General features: G+C 53.0%; 1 protein-coding gene across 1 annotated transcript; it reads left to right on the top strand.

The window, feature by feature from the left end:
• The first annotated feature begins 11,518 nt into the window (after positions 1–11,518).
• SMIM43 (small integral membrane protein 43) lies at positions 11,519–15,603 on the top strand. The gene is made up of 3 exons (XM_036450111.2): positions 11,519–11,846; positions 12,730–12,832; positions 15,154–15,603. Exon 1 carries the CDS (start codon positions 11,561–11,563, stop codon positions 11,747–11,749), a length of 189 nt encoding a protein of 62 aa, XP_036306004.1. The 5' UTR covers positions 11,519–11,560; the 3' UTR covers positions 11,750–11,846; positions 12,730–12,832; positions 15,154–15,603.
• The last annotated feature ends 1,087 nt before the right edge of the window (positions 15,604–16,690 follow it).

The raw sequence follows: 16,690 nt of genomic DNA, 5'->3' as shown, positions 1-16,690 counted from the left end.
TGTAATATACACTTGATTAGAAAAGCATAATTTTGTATTTGAGAAACAGTTATTATATGCCTGTTGGTTGGAACAAATACCAGAACGATGCCCAGAGGAGGTGTAGAGCAAGGTTTTCCGGAAGCCTTCTCGCTAAGAGCCCGTAGCGGAGCGGTGGGAGCTGCTGCTGTTTCTGTGCGAAGGGTGCTGCCATCGGGAGCTGATAGCTTGAGTTGTGAACTAATACTAAGAATTGTGGCTAGCATGTACTCAGCGCCGGCAGTGTTCCGAGCTCTTCACATGTATCAGTCTGTTTACCCTCACAACAACCCAATGTCGATGGTATTGCTGTTACTCCATATTACAGACAAGGTCACTGAGTCACAGATGAGGTCACTGAGGTCATATGCTGGAGGCATGCAGCCCGCCGGCCGCCACAAGTTTGACAGGCTTGGTTTAGAGGAAGCCTTTTTCATGTAATAGTTCACTGAAGAAACAAGGATATTTTATGCTGGAAAACAAATCAGTTTCACTAAAAAAGAGATGTTGACAGGAAGCCAGGAAGGCTGGTCAACAACCTTAATTGCTCTAACCTTTACTTGAGATATTGTTAGCTGAGGCAGAACCTACCTTGTTTGTCCCGTGTACGTTTCTATTATTTCCTGCCTAAGGGCTACATGTAAATTTCTGTTTATGTTGCCTAAGATGTTTTCCCCAAAGCCTCAATAAAAGGGGATGGCAAGGCCAGAGCAGGGAGTAGTTCTCGCACTAGAGTTGGACTACCGCCTGGCCCCCACATAACCAAATTGAATTTCTTCAAGTCTCTTTTCATTTGAGTGCAGCCTTTCTCAGAAGCTGAACCCTGAATTGGAACTCTTTCTATAATTTTATCCTGTGTATACTCCACCAGCTGGAGAGCATAATTTTGAATATGTTCAAGGCTTATTTCACAATTTAATGTTATGCTATTTTTAAAAAGTACAGTGTGTAGAAATGCTTCAGAAACACACTGTCACTATGCAGGGATTACTTTTCACCCATAGTTCATCATGGAATGATGGGCAAACCATGGTCCTCTATGTTAACATTCTGCTTGGGTCAAAGTTGAAAGCAATGTTGTCACACTGTTACTTAGCAGAGGAAATCTGCAGCTCTCATTAGGAAAAAGCATGGCTACCACATGCACTAGCATTACAATGCTGTCCTGAAATATTAGGTCTAGTAATAATTAATGTCGTTTTCTAATACCTTTTTTAAATCTAATTTATTTAAACAATACAACAAAATTTAATCAACAATATAGTTGCTGTTGTTTTCTACTACTTGTGCCCAACGCTCAGGAAGCATTTTAATCCCTCTGTTGTAAAATTCTTGTGATTTTGATGCAAAAAATTCGGTCAATGCATTTTTGAGGCATTCTTCATTATTAAATTTTTTTCCAAGAAGAAAGTTTTGCAAAGAACTAAACAAATGGTAATCGGAAGGGGCAATATCAGGAGAATATGCAGGTTGAGGGAGAACTTCCCATTCCAACTGGCGCAGTTTTTCAGCAGTGATTCTTGCAGTATGCGGTCGTGCGTTATCATGGTGAAGAATTACCATATTTTTCGGACCATAAGACGCTCCGGACCATAAGACGCACCAGTTTTTAGAGAAGGGAAATGAAGAAAAAAAGATTCTAAAACAAATAGTGTCCTAAAATATTTTATGTGCATTAAAACCCAACATCACAGTCATAAACACATGTAATCAACCCTGTAAAGTAAACAGCAGCATTTAGAACCATTTTAGAGCCGGGTAAGCACACAGAGACCACACAGAGCCGGGCAAGTAAAAAAACTTTTTTTTTAAAGTATATGTGTAGGCTATATTTGGACCATAAGACGCAGGGACTTTTCCCCCCCACTTCTGGGGGGAAAAAAGTGCGTCTTATGGTCCGAAAAATACGGTACGCCCTTCCGATTAATCAGCGCGGGTTCTTTTTCTCTTAAAGCTTGGGCTAACCTTTCCAATTGGGCACTATACACTGCACTTGTAATGGTTTGGTTAGATGGTAAAAGTTCATAATGAAGAATTCCTTTAAAATTCCCCAAACACACAACATCACTTTTTTCGCATGCAAGTCAGGTTTTGGCTTGGGCTGCGGAGCCTCATTTTTGTCCAACCATTGAGGCCGCCTTTTCAAATTAACATACAGCACCCATTTTTCATCTCCGGTAACAATTTGCTCTAAAAACGGCAAACGGTTTTGACGAGAGAGGAGCAAACTGCAAATTGTGACTCTTTGATTACGGTTGTTGTCGGTCAACTCATGAGGAACCCATTTTCCAAACTTTTGGACTTTGCCAAGTGCACGCAATTGATTGGAAATTGTTTTTTGTGAACAATTTAAAGTTGTCGCAAGCTCTTGTTGGGTAATTTGAGGATTTTGCACCAAAAGAGCTTGAAGAGCTTCTTGATCAAAATTGGACACATGGCCTCGACCACTCTTGTCATCTAACAAAAAATTTCCCTCGCGAAATTTCTCAAACCAATGCTGGCATTTTCTGGCGCTAACTGCATCTTGACCAAGAGCACTACAGATGTTTTTTGCAGCCTCACTTGCTTTTCTTCCTAATTGGAACTCGTAAAGCATGCAGTGCCGAATATGCTCTTCATCTGCCATCTTCTTAGCCCTAGTTTTGCAACAAAAAACAAACCAAACACAAACTTTTTCAAGCAAAACTTGTTAATTGCACTACACACGTTCTGTAGATACCACGTGTTTGAAGGTTATGTCAATACAAGTCAACGCCAAGCAAGATTTTAAACGAATGTTTTAAAACGACATTAATTATTACTAGACTCGATAATAATCATGATGTTAAGGAAGGTATAAAATAATGGATTGTAAAGGGCTTGACAGCAAAAACACTCGGTCACTTTAGGATGGAATAAGATCAATCTGTGTTCCAAATTAGATGGGACCCACCAAAGCCTTTCCCTGAGTGCGGAGGCGGGGGAAGAAAGCTCCATTTTAAGGCTGTGCAGAGAGTTTTACTTAGTCTGGCAGAGAATACAGCCAGGGCCTGCAGCCCACTGAGCGTCAAGTCCATCTTCAGCGGCCACCGGGAGGTCTGACCAGCAGGCAGCTCTCCTCACCCTCTGTCTTACTTAGAAAGATCTGGGCTTGCTCAAAGAGGCCGAGGAGGTGTGTGACATAACCAGGGGAAATGTCTTCTTGGGCAGGAAGGAGGAGTCCTTGTGGGTGGGTCCATTTAATCTAAGAGAGAATTTGATAAACCTACAGGTAGAAGCTAGCACTGGCTGGTGTGGCTCAGTGGTTGAGTGTCGACTTATGACCCAGGAGATTATAGTTGATTCCTGGTCAGGGCACATGCCCAGGTTGTGGGCTTGATCCCTAGTGTGGGGTTTGCATGAGGCAAATGATTCTCTCTCATTATTGATGTGGTATTTTTTTTTTTCTCTCTCTCCCCCTCTCCTTTCCTCTCAGAAGTCAATAAAAATATATTTTAAAAAAAAGAAGTAAAAGAGGGAAAGTAATATGTTTGTTGGGGAGAGGGTTTAAAGGAAGAACACTGGCTGTTGCCCAGGGCCTGTGGAGCAGCAGCACCAGCCGCTGGACACTGCTTTGCTCTGAGGTCTGAGCTCTCCCTCCCGCCTCCCTTCCAAACTTATATAGGGCTAGGTCTGCTCTGGGGAGTCTGTTCTCTGAGGAACTGTGTTCTGCTGAGTTGAGCTTCACTGTTGGCACATAGTGCCAGGGGGCTGCAGAGGGCACGCGGGGGAACCATGACAGCTGCTTACCCAAAGGGCATGGAGAGGGGGTGGCTGGGCGGGAGCAGGGAGCAGGGGTCCCCTGACCTTCTGTTTCAGGAGCCAGAGGCCCTTCCCCAGCAAACTGCTTCCCTGAGGAAGACGCTCTGGGTCCCAACCAACCGTCTATATGGCAGCTGGGAGCCCCTCACCTGCTCTCTCCCTCTCCCCCACCCTGGCTTTGATAGTGAAGCTGAGAGTCCTTTGGATTTTGGAACTGGGAGGGACATGGAGACAATTGTGTTCACTCTGCTAATCTAGAGAACGGAAGCACAGGGAAGTTAGAGCCATGCCCGGCGTCACTGGGCTTCTGCTGCAGAGGACCGGACAGCCTGGACAGCCCTGCGGCCTCCCCACACCCCCCCTACAACCCCCCCCCCCCCCCAGGGCAAGGAAGAAACCTGGGGAAGAAGGAGGAAGCATCATCCTGGTAAACACAGTGTCAGCAAAAGGAAGAAACTGGCCTGTGGCTGTTTTCCTCTTACAGCAGACTCTATTTCTCTTCCGACAAAACACAGGGGGCAGACGGGAACCAGGAAACATGCAGGTGGCGGCGCTGAGTTTGTACCACGGCTGCGTGTCCCTCTCTTCTCTGAGCTGAGCACCGTTCAGCCCCACTGGGTGGGTGGAGGGGGCGCAGCGACAGTCACAGCCCCAGCTCAGCCAGGGGCACCTGCAGAGACATGCAGAGACATGCGGCCCGAGGAGCCTGAGCCACAGGTCAGTGCTGGCCTCAGAGCTACACAGCTCACCTCCATGCCTGAAGAGTCACGACAAGGAAAGACAAGCGCAGGACGCGAATGTTGTGGTGCCACTGGTTTCACAGGCACCTGACGTTCTCCGTCACAGCGCTCTGGTCCTGGGAGATGACGGGCACCCCCTCAGGGCTGGTTCCAGCCCACAGCCTTGGAGTCTAGGGAACCGTTAGAGCTCGCTGCCTCAATGGCTCGGACCATGTTGGTGTTGATGTCCTGCTCTGCTCTACTGAAAGGAAGCACGAGCAGAGGATGGTGGGCAGAGATTGCCCCTCCCAGCCACAGCTTCTGGAACAGGACTTCAGGGCGGGGCAGGGGGGGATGGTGAATGGGGAATTGGGGGGGAGGGGGGGGGGACTGGGTGCAACCATCCGCTGAGCTATGGTGGATGACAAAGGCCTTAGATCTCTCACCAGGAGTTTCTGTTGTAGATTCCAACCGTTTCATGGCAGTGGGCTCCCTATGGAACATGTGGCAGTCAGACCAAACCCATGCCTTGGCCGCCTGGAATTGGCTGTCGGCACACAGGAGCCCCGAGGAGGAATGCTTAGTACTAAACAGCATGTGGCTTTCTGCTGTGAGCAGATTTCGGCTCTGCAGGGATGTGTGTGTCTTCCTAAACCCACCGCCAAAGTAGGTTTTTACTGTGGCAGATCCTATGGGAAGCCCTGGTTTGACTCAAATAAGTGGAAGGTATTTATGGGTGGTACATACTATATATAATATTATACATGTAATGGGATACAGTTGGGGCCGCCAGACTTACAAGCTGGCATGTCCCTAAGGGAGGATGGTCACGGACAAACCCTCCGTGTTCCAAGCTCCTTTCTGGGGGGCAGTCAAGTTAGCCCCTGTGCGCTGGTCCTTTGCAAGCCCACCGCTGACCACAGAGCTCCCACGCCTCCGCTCCGAGTTCCGCCCGATACCGCCAACACAGGTGCCAACAGAGGAAGCTCCTCCCACTTAACACTGAGCAAGTCCATAACCCCATCGTCTGCCCAGCCTCCTGCTAACTTACTGGAAAGAGACTAATTTAAAAATAGTGCTTGGCCCTTACCACATCTGTCACTTCATATTTTTCTTTTTCAATATTGGACAGTCTTGGGCATCTTCTGATGTGATTTGAGATGTTCTAAACCAAGGACAGGGCCTAGAGGGTTTTGTTCAGAGTTGCCCAACATAGGAGGATCACCCACATACCCCTCAAATAGTTTCTTGCTTAGGTTTCCCTCCCTCCCTCCCTCCCTCCCTCCCTCCCTCCTTCCTTTCCTCCCTCCCTCCCTCCTCACTGGAATTTCTGAGTGGCTATGTGAGATGGAAGCAGCATATCACATACATTTGCTTATTTCCTGCAGAGTAGTTCATTTTGGAAGCATTGTGTAACTGCTGAAGTCACTCCTTTGAGGCTAGAGCGAGAAGATGAGGGTGTTAGAGCAGACCCCATGCTGGGAGGGTCACAGTAACTTCCATGGGCTTTATGCAGCTCCCCGAGGGACAGCGACCCACCTCGCTGCTCTACAGGAGCGAGCGTTCCCAGAGTCTCTAAGTCTTCTCTGGAGACCATGGGTGAGAAAGGGGGTACAGAGAAGGCTCTGGAGGCCCTGGGTGAGAAAGGGGGTACAGAGGAGGCTCTGGAGGCCATGGGTGAGAAAGGGGGTACAGAGGAGGCTCTGGAGGCCATGGGTGAGAAAGGGGGTACAGAGGAGGCTCTGGGGGCCATGGGTGAGAAAGGGGGTACAGAAGAGGCTCTGGAGGCCATGGGTGAGAAAGGGAGTTCAGAGGAGGAGCTGCAGGCCCTGGGTGAGAAAGGGGGTACAGAGGAGGAGCTGCAGGCCATGGGTGAGAAAGGGGGTTCAGAGGAGGCACTGGAGGCCATGGGTGAGAAAGGAGGCACAGAGGAGGTGCTGGAAGCTGTGGGTGAGAAAGGCAATACAGTTCTAAGGAGGCCCAGCTTTTGTCTCCTAAAAATGAACATGGTGGAATATTTGTGTTTGAGGTGGGAGCAGCAGGGAGATGGGTGTCAGAGGAACTGAATAGGATGGCTGGGGGGGTGGGGAGTCACTAAGGTTGCCAGGACAGAGCTTGTGAGGGCCTAACAAGCATACAGACTCATCCCTGGCACGTGTGTGGCCACAGTAAAAGACAGTCCCTGTAAGCAGCAGCATCTGACCGTTTGGGTCCAGGTATAGAAGAACCCCATTTTCCTAATCATGGTCAGCCATACATGCTGAGGCCAGAGCATGGTGCAAATTATTTCTTCCTTTTCTTTCGGGTTCATTTCAGGACAAATCCAGAACAAAGCCATAGAACTCACCTTTTCCTTTGGCCTCCCACTCTTTCCCCGCCCTCACCTTGGGACGTGCCTTCCATCCTGCAGGGCCCTCCTGCAGGTGCATCCAGGTAGCGCCCTCCTAGGTTGGGAAGGAGATTTGCACAGCCCTCCTGGTGTCTCTTTAGGCCTTTAGACTCTTTATTTTATTATTATTACTAGAGGTCTGGTGCATAAAATTTGTGCATTTGGGGTGGGGGGGAGTCCCTCAGTCCAACCTGTACCCTTTCCAATCTGGGATCCCTTGAGGGATGTCTGACTGCCTGTTTAGGCCCACCAGGATCAGGCCTAAATGGGCAGTTGGCATCCCTCTCACAATCCAGGACTTCTGGCTCCCAACTGCCTGCTTTCCTGATTGCCCCTAACCACTTCTGCCTGCCAGCCTGATCACCCCCTAACCACTCCCATGCCAGCGTGATTGATGTCTAACTGCTCCTCTGCCAGCCCATTTGCCCCCAACTTCCCTCCTCTGCTGGTCTGGTCACCCCTAACTGCCCTTCCCTGCAGGGTTGATTGCCTTCAACTGTCCTCCCTTACAGGCCTGGTGCCTCCCAACTGCCCTCCCCTACTTGCCTGATCACCCACAACTGCCCTCCCTTGCAGGCCTGGTCCCTCCCAAATGCCCTCCCCTGCTGGCCATCTTGTGGTAGCTATCTTGTGTCTACATAGGGACAGGATCTTTGGCCACATGGGGGCAGCCTTCTTGTATGTTGGAGTAATGGTCAATCTGCATGTTACTCTTTTATTAGATAGAATAGAGGCCTGGTGCATGGGTGGGGACCAGCTTGTTTGCCCTGAAGAGTGCCCTGGATCAGGGTGAGAGTTCCCTTGGGGCATGGGGTGGCCTGGGTGATGGGCCTCTGGTGGTTTGCAGGCTGGCCATGCTCCGCAGCGACCCAAGTGGAGGTCCTGGTATCTGGGATATATTTACTTTCTACAATTGAAACTTTGTAGCCTGGAGCAGAGCCAAGCCTCCTGCTCACTCAGTGGCTGCCATTTCTGTTTGGATTTGTTTACCTTCTATAATTGAAACTTTGTAGCATTGAGTGGAGGCTTAGGCCTGCTAGGGCAGGAAGAAAGCTTGGCTTCCTCCGTTGCCAGGGAAACGCCTCCCTCCTGCTCTCTGTGAATGTAGCCATCTTGGTTGGGTTTATTTGCATACTTTCTCTGATTGGCTTGTGGGCGTGGCTTGTGAGCGTGGCTTGTGGAGCAGAGTGATGGTTAATTTGCATATTACTCTTTTATTAGGTGGGATTATTGTTAATCCCAACCAAGGATATTTTTTCCACTGATTTTTAGAGAGAGTGGGAAGGAGAGGAAGAGGCAGAGAGAGAAACATCAATGTGAGAGAGACACATGGATTGGTTGTCTCCTGCTACTCCCTGGATCAGGGCTGGGCTCAAGCCAGCAACACTCCAGTCTCTGAGGCCTGAGGGGACTGAGGGGTGAAAGATGCGTGAAGTGTGACTGTGCATGGCGAAGAGGCTCACTGTGTCACGTGGGAGTGTACATGGGGTCCACTGTGGCAGTGTAAGGCTGTAAGGACACCTCCCTCCTCCCTCCCAGTCCATGCACCTGCTGGGACCAGACACGCTCTATCTATAGTGACTGACCTTTCTTTCTGCTCTTTCAAATGCCTGGGGTTTTTTCTGTGGATTTCCATTATTGTGTATAACTAGGCAGACAAAGATTGTGTCTTATATCTGTGGAGTCATTTATGATAACATAAACTAAAATTGAGGTGCCTAAATTACAATCAGAGGCTAAAAAGCATTGAGAGGGTCTAATATAACAAGTCATTTTTGTGACAGCATCATTACTTCATATAAATTCTATTGCGAGTGAAGGTTAGGGCTTATTAGCTAATATTTACAAATCCAGTTAAGCCCCTCAGGAGGCGGACGTGGGCTTGAGCTTGGCACCACCACCTCCACCTCCACCTCTCTCCCCAGCATCCTGCCGGCAAACACGGCCCCGCCAGAGCCTCGACCCGCAAGATTTCAAAGGAAGGAGCTGAGGTGAATGTAGGCAGAAGGTTTGTTCTTTCAAGTGGGAAAAAATAGGGTCATCAACCTGATGGTCACACATGAGAAACGGAGCTCTTCCCTGGAGGCGCCTCTGGGAGGTGGGTGGGGGGTTGAGAGTGCAGGCTCCGGAGCCAGGCTCCCTGGCTCACATCCCATCTCTGCCGCTGGCTAGTGGTGTGCCTAATGTGCCTGCACTTCCCCTGCACCCTTCCATGGCCTGGACATCGGATGGCGGTGTGCCGACTGGCGCACGTCTTTTTCACCAAACACCTTGTTGATGACAAGCGCTCTCCGTGTGCGAAGTGTGCAAGACAGTGTGCTCTCTCGGTCAGCATGCTTATGTGCCGGCTGCCACCTGCCCCATGCCTGCTGCTGAGAGCCCCTGGGAAACCAGCAGCAGCGCCCAGAACAGAAAAGGGCAGGAGCGAAGGATGCCCTGCAGGCGGCCGCCAACCTGGCCACGCGTCACTCTGCACTGGTCTGGCTCTGGGAGGGCCTCTGCCACCAGAGGCCTCTGACCTCCACCTCCATGTCGCTGGCCCTGGCACCCAGGACCGTGGCTGTGCTCCTGGCGCAGCTCCTCTTGTCCTGCTCCCAGCACTGGGTCAGGAGGGGGTCAAAGATGTACCGCCCCTTGGTTTCCAGGATGAGGGGCCATGGAAAACAGTTCCTGGGACAGTCCTCTGGCCAAGATTTACATACAAGGGAGCAGGCACCCCACCATAGGAACCGGAGCTGAGGGAGGAGTGTGCCTCCAGGCAGTGAGGTCAGCCAGCTCTGCTCCCTGCGCGGGACTCCAGGCGTCCACAGGCCTGAGCAGTGCCGTGCTGGCAAGCCCTCAGCCGGGGGCTCCCACTGGTTTTCAGCATTCGTGCATTTCCTCAGGGCATTCACCCCAAGGGTGGCGGATGTCAAGCTGCTCATATTGCGTCTGAACGTGGCGTGGGCAGGAGGGGAGGGAGAGACGTGCAGTAATGAATTACATGTCAGCATCTCAGCCACAGGCTCCAGTAACTAGGAATTCATGAATTTTGAGTAATTATTACTTTTGTCGTTAGCATAATTTAATTGCAAGTTTATATGATTTAATTTGTAATAATATCTATATTTTAACAATGGCTTGCAAAGTGTTTGGGTGGGGAATGTATGAGCCAGCACCAGTACACCACTGCAGTAATGTATGTGTGTGTGTGCAAAAGAGAGAGAGACAGTGAGAAAGAGAGAGAGAGAGAGAGAGAGAGAGAGAGAGAGAGAGATTAAGCCAGCCAGCCTCGCACAGTAAGGTGCTTGGGGAAGGGTCCAGGACCTGAAGCTTTGTACAGCAGTCAGTTAGAGAATTATAACAGCACCTGACATTTACCTGGCAAACATGTCCTTATTCAGCCTCCCACTCACCGTCTACTCTCACAACAAGCCCAAGGGAAGGGGAGCAAGCTGTGTGACCAGAGGAGCGACGGAGAGTCAGAGCAGAGGGACCCCAGGCAGGGGGCTGAGAGGAGAGTGGGGCCCTGCTCCCCACCACCCTGCTTGCCTGAGCCCTGCCCTCCATGGGCCCTGAAACACTCCGCCTTTCTCCCTGAATTCTCCCAGGGCCTCCTGCATCCTCACAGATGAGGCTGAAGTTGGGTGGGAGGCCCGAGTGGGCAAGGACTATTGTGGTAGCGGCTTTGATGGCCAGCAGCCAGCCTGGCTCCCGCAGTGACCAGGTGGCTGTGCGACTGGACATTGTGGGAGGGACATTTTCGCAGCTTTTGCCTGGTCGCGTGGGCGACTTTTCCGGGAAGCACTGGCTGAAAGCGCCCAGGCCGCCGAGGGAGAGCCCTCCGGAGGGAACCGCCAGCAGCCACACTGCTCGCCAGTCCTTCGAATAGGCCCTGGGACTCCAGCCCACTGGGCCCCGCTGACATATGTCACTTCTTGGGACACCCTAAGCCGGAATCGCCAGAGTGCCCCTTAACTCTTACCGCAGAAACCGGGGTGACCAGCGTTGATGTTTTAAGCCACCAAGTTTGGGGTGATGGGTCACACAGCACAGGGTAACAGCTTCTTCCTGAGCGGCCCCTGTGGCCGTGGCCACCTTCATGGACAGAGAGGCTCAGGGCCGGGAAGGAGCATTAAGTTCGTTGTGTTTTGGTTTTGCTTCCCATCAAATATACAGAATTTTAAGCCAGCATCGGAGGCTCTGTACCACATGCCTTTGGAAATGCGCTTTGTGTTAATTTGTCTCCACCGCCGCTGTTGTGCCTAGGAAAGTGCGGGGGGGGGGGGGGAGCTGCCAGCATCGCGGCCCCAGAGAGGGCCAGGGCGGACCCGGGGTGGGTCTGAAGGTTCATGGCAACGCACCAGCCGGCACCGCTGGGAGACCGGGCGGGCGGGACCTCTCCTCCGCTGTCTCCTCCCCGGAGTCCGCGCGTCCCCAGAGCTCGGGAGCTAACCCGGCGAGGCGGGCAGAGGCTCTGCTGCCGGCGCGCCGGGCAGGCATCGCACCAGCTCCGGGCTCTTTGCAGGCGGGACCCGAGGAGACCAGAGCCGGAGGAGACCGGAGGAGACCGGAGCCGGAGGAGACCGGTGCCGGAGGAGACCAGAGGGGGGCCAGAGCGCTCCTCCCGCCCCTCGCGGCCCCCGGAGCTCAAGGCGCCGCGCCTGCCAGCGGGATGGAGTGGGAGCTCAACTTCCTGATCTACCTGGCGCTCTTCTTCTTCCTGCTCTTCCTGCTCTTCCTACTGCTCTTCCTGCTCATCCAGCAGCTGCTGAGCTCCGCGGCCGGCACTGCCGGGGCGCTGCAGCCCGGGCGGCCCTCGCTGCGGGAACCCTGGGGCCTCCCCCGCGAGCAGGAAATGTGACCTGCGCGCCGGCCGGCGGGAGCGGGCGGGCAGCGGCCCCGGGGCTCCGGACTCCGCTCGGCTGCGTGGTCCAGGCCGGCGCCTGTGGCGGGGACAGGTCTGTTCCAGCGCAGGGCCGGGGCTGGGAGGGGTCAGGGAGGGGGCGGGCGTCTCAGCTCCCGGGGAGGCGCAGGCTCAGGCCGCTGGGTGTGCCGGGCTGGGCGGGTGCGCGGGACAGGGCTGGGCGGGGGCGCGGGGCTGGGCGGGGGCGCGGGACAGGGCTGGGCTGGTGCGCAGGGTACAGGTCAGGGCTGGGCGAAGGCGCAGGTCAGGGTTGGGCGGGTGCGTGGGGCTGGGCTGGGCGGATGCTGTGCACTAAGGTGTGGACGGAGCTTTTCCGTTTTGTGCGGCGGGTAGAGATGCCTTCGGAGCCAGCTCTTCTTCCAGGTCCAATGGAATGAAGCTTGTACTCAGGGGGCGGAAAACTAAACCAGGTAGTTGAGTCCATACACTTCCAAACAAGATCAAACGTCAATCTAAGTACCCAAATTCCGAGAATGTGGTTTCGGGTGGGAGGCAGGAGGAAGCACGGGGAGGAAGCAGGGCGTGCTTGAAGTATCTTTACAGTCTGGTCTGTGCGCTTGGTGGATGCTAATGGGGGAAGGCCTGCGGTGCAGGAGAGGAGTCAGTGGCCGCTTTTTATGGGAATCCTGTCCTCTCCTTCATCCCCCTCCTGTCCTCCCCTTCAGAACTGGGTTTGGAATCTGGAGGCTGAGCACAGTGAGTGCTCGGGGTTGCCTAGAAGGCTGGGAAGAGTGCTGTCTGTGCACTGCGGGCCGGGAGCAAGGACCAGGCAGCGAGCCGTCCCTCAGGGCAGGACAGAGCCCCTGGGAGGTTTGGCGGGAGGAGTGGACTTCCCTCCAGGGCACCCTGAGTGACTCCAGGGAATAACCTTTCATCTCACAGTTGCCTTTTCTTTGATTTCTGTGGTCTCACTCCAGAGCCAAGTGGTGCCCTAGGCAGGAGTGCCCAGGACCAAGCTCAGTTACAGCCGGTGCCCGGGAACCTGCACGAAAGGAGGGAACCACCAGTTTCCCACCAATGGTAAGCAGGGCCGGGAAGGAGGGTGGAAGACCAGGGCCTAAAAAAGTGAGAGATCAGGATGGAGGTAAGAGGTGGAGAATCAGGATGGAGGATCAGGGTGGAGGTGAGAGGTCAGGATGGAAGTGAGAAATCAGGGTGGAGGTGAGAGGTCATGGTGGAGGTGAGAGGTCAGAGTGGAGGTGAGAGGTCAGGGTGGAGTGAGAGTTTAGACCTGTCCCTCGGCTGGTGCTACTGATGCAGTTTCCTACGAAAGGACTGGTTGCCTTTCTCTCTGTGCCTGTGCCACTCTATACCCTCCTTGTAATCTAATCCAGTCATTACCCTAACCCTAACCATAACCCTAACCCACCGCCCTCCTCCTGGAGCCGGGCCTGTGCTCCGAGAGGCTGGGCTGCTCACTTGGCTCTCAGCGCTGGTGCCGGGTCTCCTGTCTTGATTTGAAACTCTAACACCTGCATATGAACCACCTTTTCCTAGTATTTTTTCAATCATTGTTTTTCCAAAAGCCAACGTAGACTGAACAGAACTACTTCTGAACTCACACTTTCGCTCCCTGTGTGCACTCTCGCTGGAAAGCTGACCGCCAGAGGGTCTAGCTCCAGGCTGCACCCCTCGGCGGCTCTGCCCAGGCCACGCCCTGGCATTGTCTTACACACACTCCCTTGCCTCAGCTCAGACTAAGCCAAGCCCTGGAACAGAGGAGTGTAGGCAGGGTGGTGAGCTTGGGCACTGGCCACAGCACGTTCACCAGACGTGAGGAACCATGTCCTCCGTGTCCCACAGGAACACTGCACCTTTAGGCAGACGGTGTCCAGACAGGCTCGGGACCAAGACGTTGGCAGAGTCCCGCATGGTTCAAATAGCTGCTCATTATATCATGTGACCAATCATAGAAGACCCCTCTCTTTTATTTCCCATAAAAGGTTTGTAGCAATGTTAGAAGCTGAGTCCAATTTCTTGCACTTTAAGGAAATGGGCCATAATTCGATCAGTATGTAATGCTACTATTTTATTTCAGGTGTTCTTATTTCATTACTGATTCTGCATTCCAGCTGTTGGAAATGACTCCAAATCTTATTAGGGTGACTTGGAGTGTATCATCCACAACCAGATGTGCTAGTGCAGCGAACTGCTGATCTCCGTGAAGGAAGCCCACTCGCATTGACACCGCTTGCAAGCCTGCAAAACCTCCGCCGTCCAGTGGATGGGTCCCAGCCAGGACTGCAGGTGTGGGCACCACGGTAGGCACAGGACTGACGGCGGCCGTGTGACTCCCTGGCAGAGAGAAGATCCGCCGGAGCCGCGCACAGCGCCGGACTCTGTGCTTGCCTCGCTCATGGGTGGGAACCTGGAAGGAGGTGAGTGGGAATCTGCAGCCTGGCTTTCGTGTTCCCACTTGGTCTGCACATGTGCAACCGTTACATGTTTTAAGTGGCCAATTTTTCAACATTGTGAACATTCCAACCATTTAAGACCTTGGGAAAGGCTTGTTTCTCTGCCTCGTGCCTGCCCAGCTAGAGTCGTGTGGAGCTGTGGTCTGCAAACTGTGGCTCGCAAGCCACATGCAGCTCTTTGGCCTCTTGATTGCGGCTCCTCCACAAAATACCACGGCCTCGGCGAGTCTATTTTGAAGAAGAGGCATTAGAAGAAGTTTAAGTTTAAAAAATTGGGCTCTCCAAAGAAATTCCAATTGTTGTTGCTGTTGATATTTGGCTCTGTGGACTGACGAATTTGCCGACCACTGGTGCAGATCACTGTGGTGCTGTGTGTGCGTGGGAAGCAGCTGCGGGGCTGATTCTAACGTTCAGCTGCTCTGAGGTGCTCACGGAAGCCAGACCCGCAGGGAAAACCTGGCTCCTTCGGAATCACCGCTAGGTGTGTGTTTCTCCCACAGGGGAAAAGTCAAGATGCAGAGTTTTGTTTGTTTGTTGGGGTCAGTGAAATACATTCTCAGGTCTCCATTTTGTACGTTGCTCACACGAAGTGAAAGAAGTTAAACACTAAACGGTGGTTCATGAATAGTCTGCGTGGGAGCATCTCGCACAGAGGCGTGTGGGTGAGCGCCGGGCAGAGCTGTGTGATAGTCACCAGAACACATTAGGCACAGGAAAAGCTTCCTGCGGACTAAACTGCAGCTTCGCCCGTTTTCCTTCTGGCAGCTGCTTGACATAATAAACCGAGGGTCTCCTCCGCCTGTCCTGGCAGGCGGGTGCCTTGGGCCGAGTTCACACACTGTGCCAGCTCTGGTGGGGTGGCATGGCTGGACTCACTGGCATGGACTGCTGTGCACAGATTCCTCGGGGAGGCGCCTTTTATTGCAGGTAGAGATCTCGCTTTCCTTGTGGCGTCACGGCGGATTGCTGTCCTGAAGGCCCTGGACGGAGCGGGTTCCGTCTGCCCCCCTGAAAAGAGGAGTGGGGGAGGCCATGCAGTGTCACTTCAGCTCACACACCAGGTCAAGGTGGCCCCTGAGCCTCCTGGCTTTTTTCTGGGTCCCCGGGAGAAGGCAGAGGACGCCCACGGACACGCCAGTTTGCTGGGCCCCCTTTTCAAGCTTTCTCCTTCCATCTCCCAGCCAGATGGGTCTGTGGCATTTGCAAAGCTGCCTGAGAAATGGAGATTTTTGTAGCTGGACATCCAACTGCTTTCTGCAAACATCGGAGTCCTCTTTTTTATTTATTTTTTAAAGATTTTTAAAATTGATTTTTTAGGGAGAGGGAGAGGGAGCCAGAGAGAAGCATCAATGTGAGAGCAGAACATTGATTGGCTGCTCCTGCATGCCCCCCACTGGGGATGGAACCAGCAATCCTTCGGTGCACAGGATGGTGCCCAACCCACTGAACCACTCTGGCCAGAGTCTTGATAAGGAAGAAGATGATGGTGGGTCAGGGCTGCACAGCTCGCAGTCTGTGCCCGGCTATGGATGCAGTTGTAAAGGAGCACCATGTTTGACAATCGGCACCGGCACTGCGGCTCTGCTCAGAGCGTGTGCGGAGAAGACCCACTCAGCCTGCTCTCCAGCATCGCCAGGGCAGCCATCTCTCAGCCAGCATACTGCCCGCCAGGGCTTCTGGAGGCGGGCCTGGGGACCCTGCATATGTGGGCATCGCCTTCTCATGGAGCCTGGAGTGGAGAGCCCCCCAACCATACCCCCTGCCCGGGCCGCTCCCACATCTGCTTCACTTACCTCTGCGCCAGTTTTCCCGACAGATTTTGGGAGGAGTCTGGCGGTGTAGCCCACTCCCATGCAAGGATCCTCCTTCCACCATAGGGGAGGGTGTTCTATGTACGAAAGCTACCGTACCGCCGTCTGTGACTCCATCGCCAACCTGGGCCCTTCTGCGGGAAACGTTGCTTCTCAGAGCTGCTTCCAGACGCAGCCACCGGCCTGGCTGTGCGAAGGGAGGAGAATCCCTTCCCATGACCAGCCGTCCATGGGCTCTCTGTGCCCACAGGAAGGTCCTGTCAGCCTCCCAGCGTGCCCTCCGTGTGACTGGGGAAAGGAGTTTTAATTTCATTGCATTTCTCAGTAAAATGTATTTAATTTCTAAGTAATTTAAACAGCCGCGTGTGGCCAGTGGCTACTGCATCATACAACATGGTACCCGTCTCCATCTTTCTCATGTTGTAGATGTAGCCAGGACAGGTTGACCAAGTCACGTGCTTGGTGTCCTGTGGTCTCACTGCTCCTGGAGGCTGGCCCTTGAACTTGACTTCCAGAGGGAAAGGAGAAAATGGAGCTCATTCAGGATGCTGCCAGAGGTTAGCCTGGCAGCGATCACCTTGCGGGTATCCTCAGGGTCTCCTGGAGCCGGTCCTGTGACTGACGTTAGGGATGCTGACAGAGAAGGCCTGTGG

The sequence above is a fragment of the Pipistrellus kuhlii genome, unplaced genomic scaffold, assembly GCF_014108245.1.
Source record: "Pipistrellus kuhlii isolate mPipKuh1 unplaced genomic scaffold, mPipKuh1.p scaffold_m20_p_21, whole genome shotgun sequence".
Classification (NCBI taxonomy): domain Eukaryota; kingdom Metazoa; phylum Chordata; class Mammalia; order Chiroptera; family Vespertilionidae; genus Pipistrellus; species Pipistrellus kuhlii.
The sequence above is the reverse complement of the archived record's forward strand: the minus strand, read 5'-3'. Positions and strand labels throughout refer to the sequence as shown.

Bases quoted from the DNA above. Each gene is read 5' to 3' on its own strand.
- SMIM43 (XM_036450111.2), top strand. From the start codon at position 11,561: ATGGAGTGGGAGCTCAACTTCCTGATCTACCTGGCGCTCTTCTTCTTC.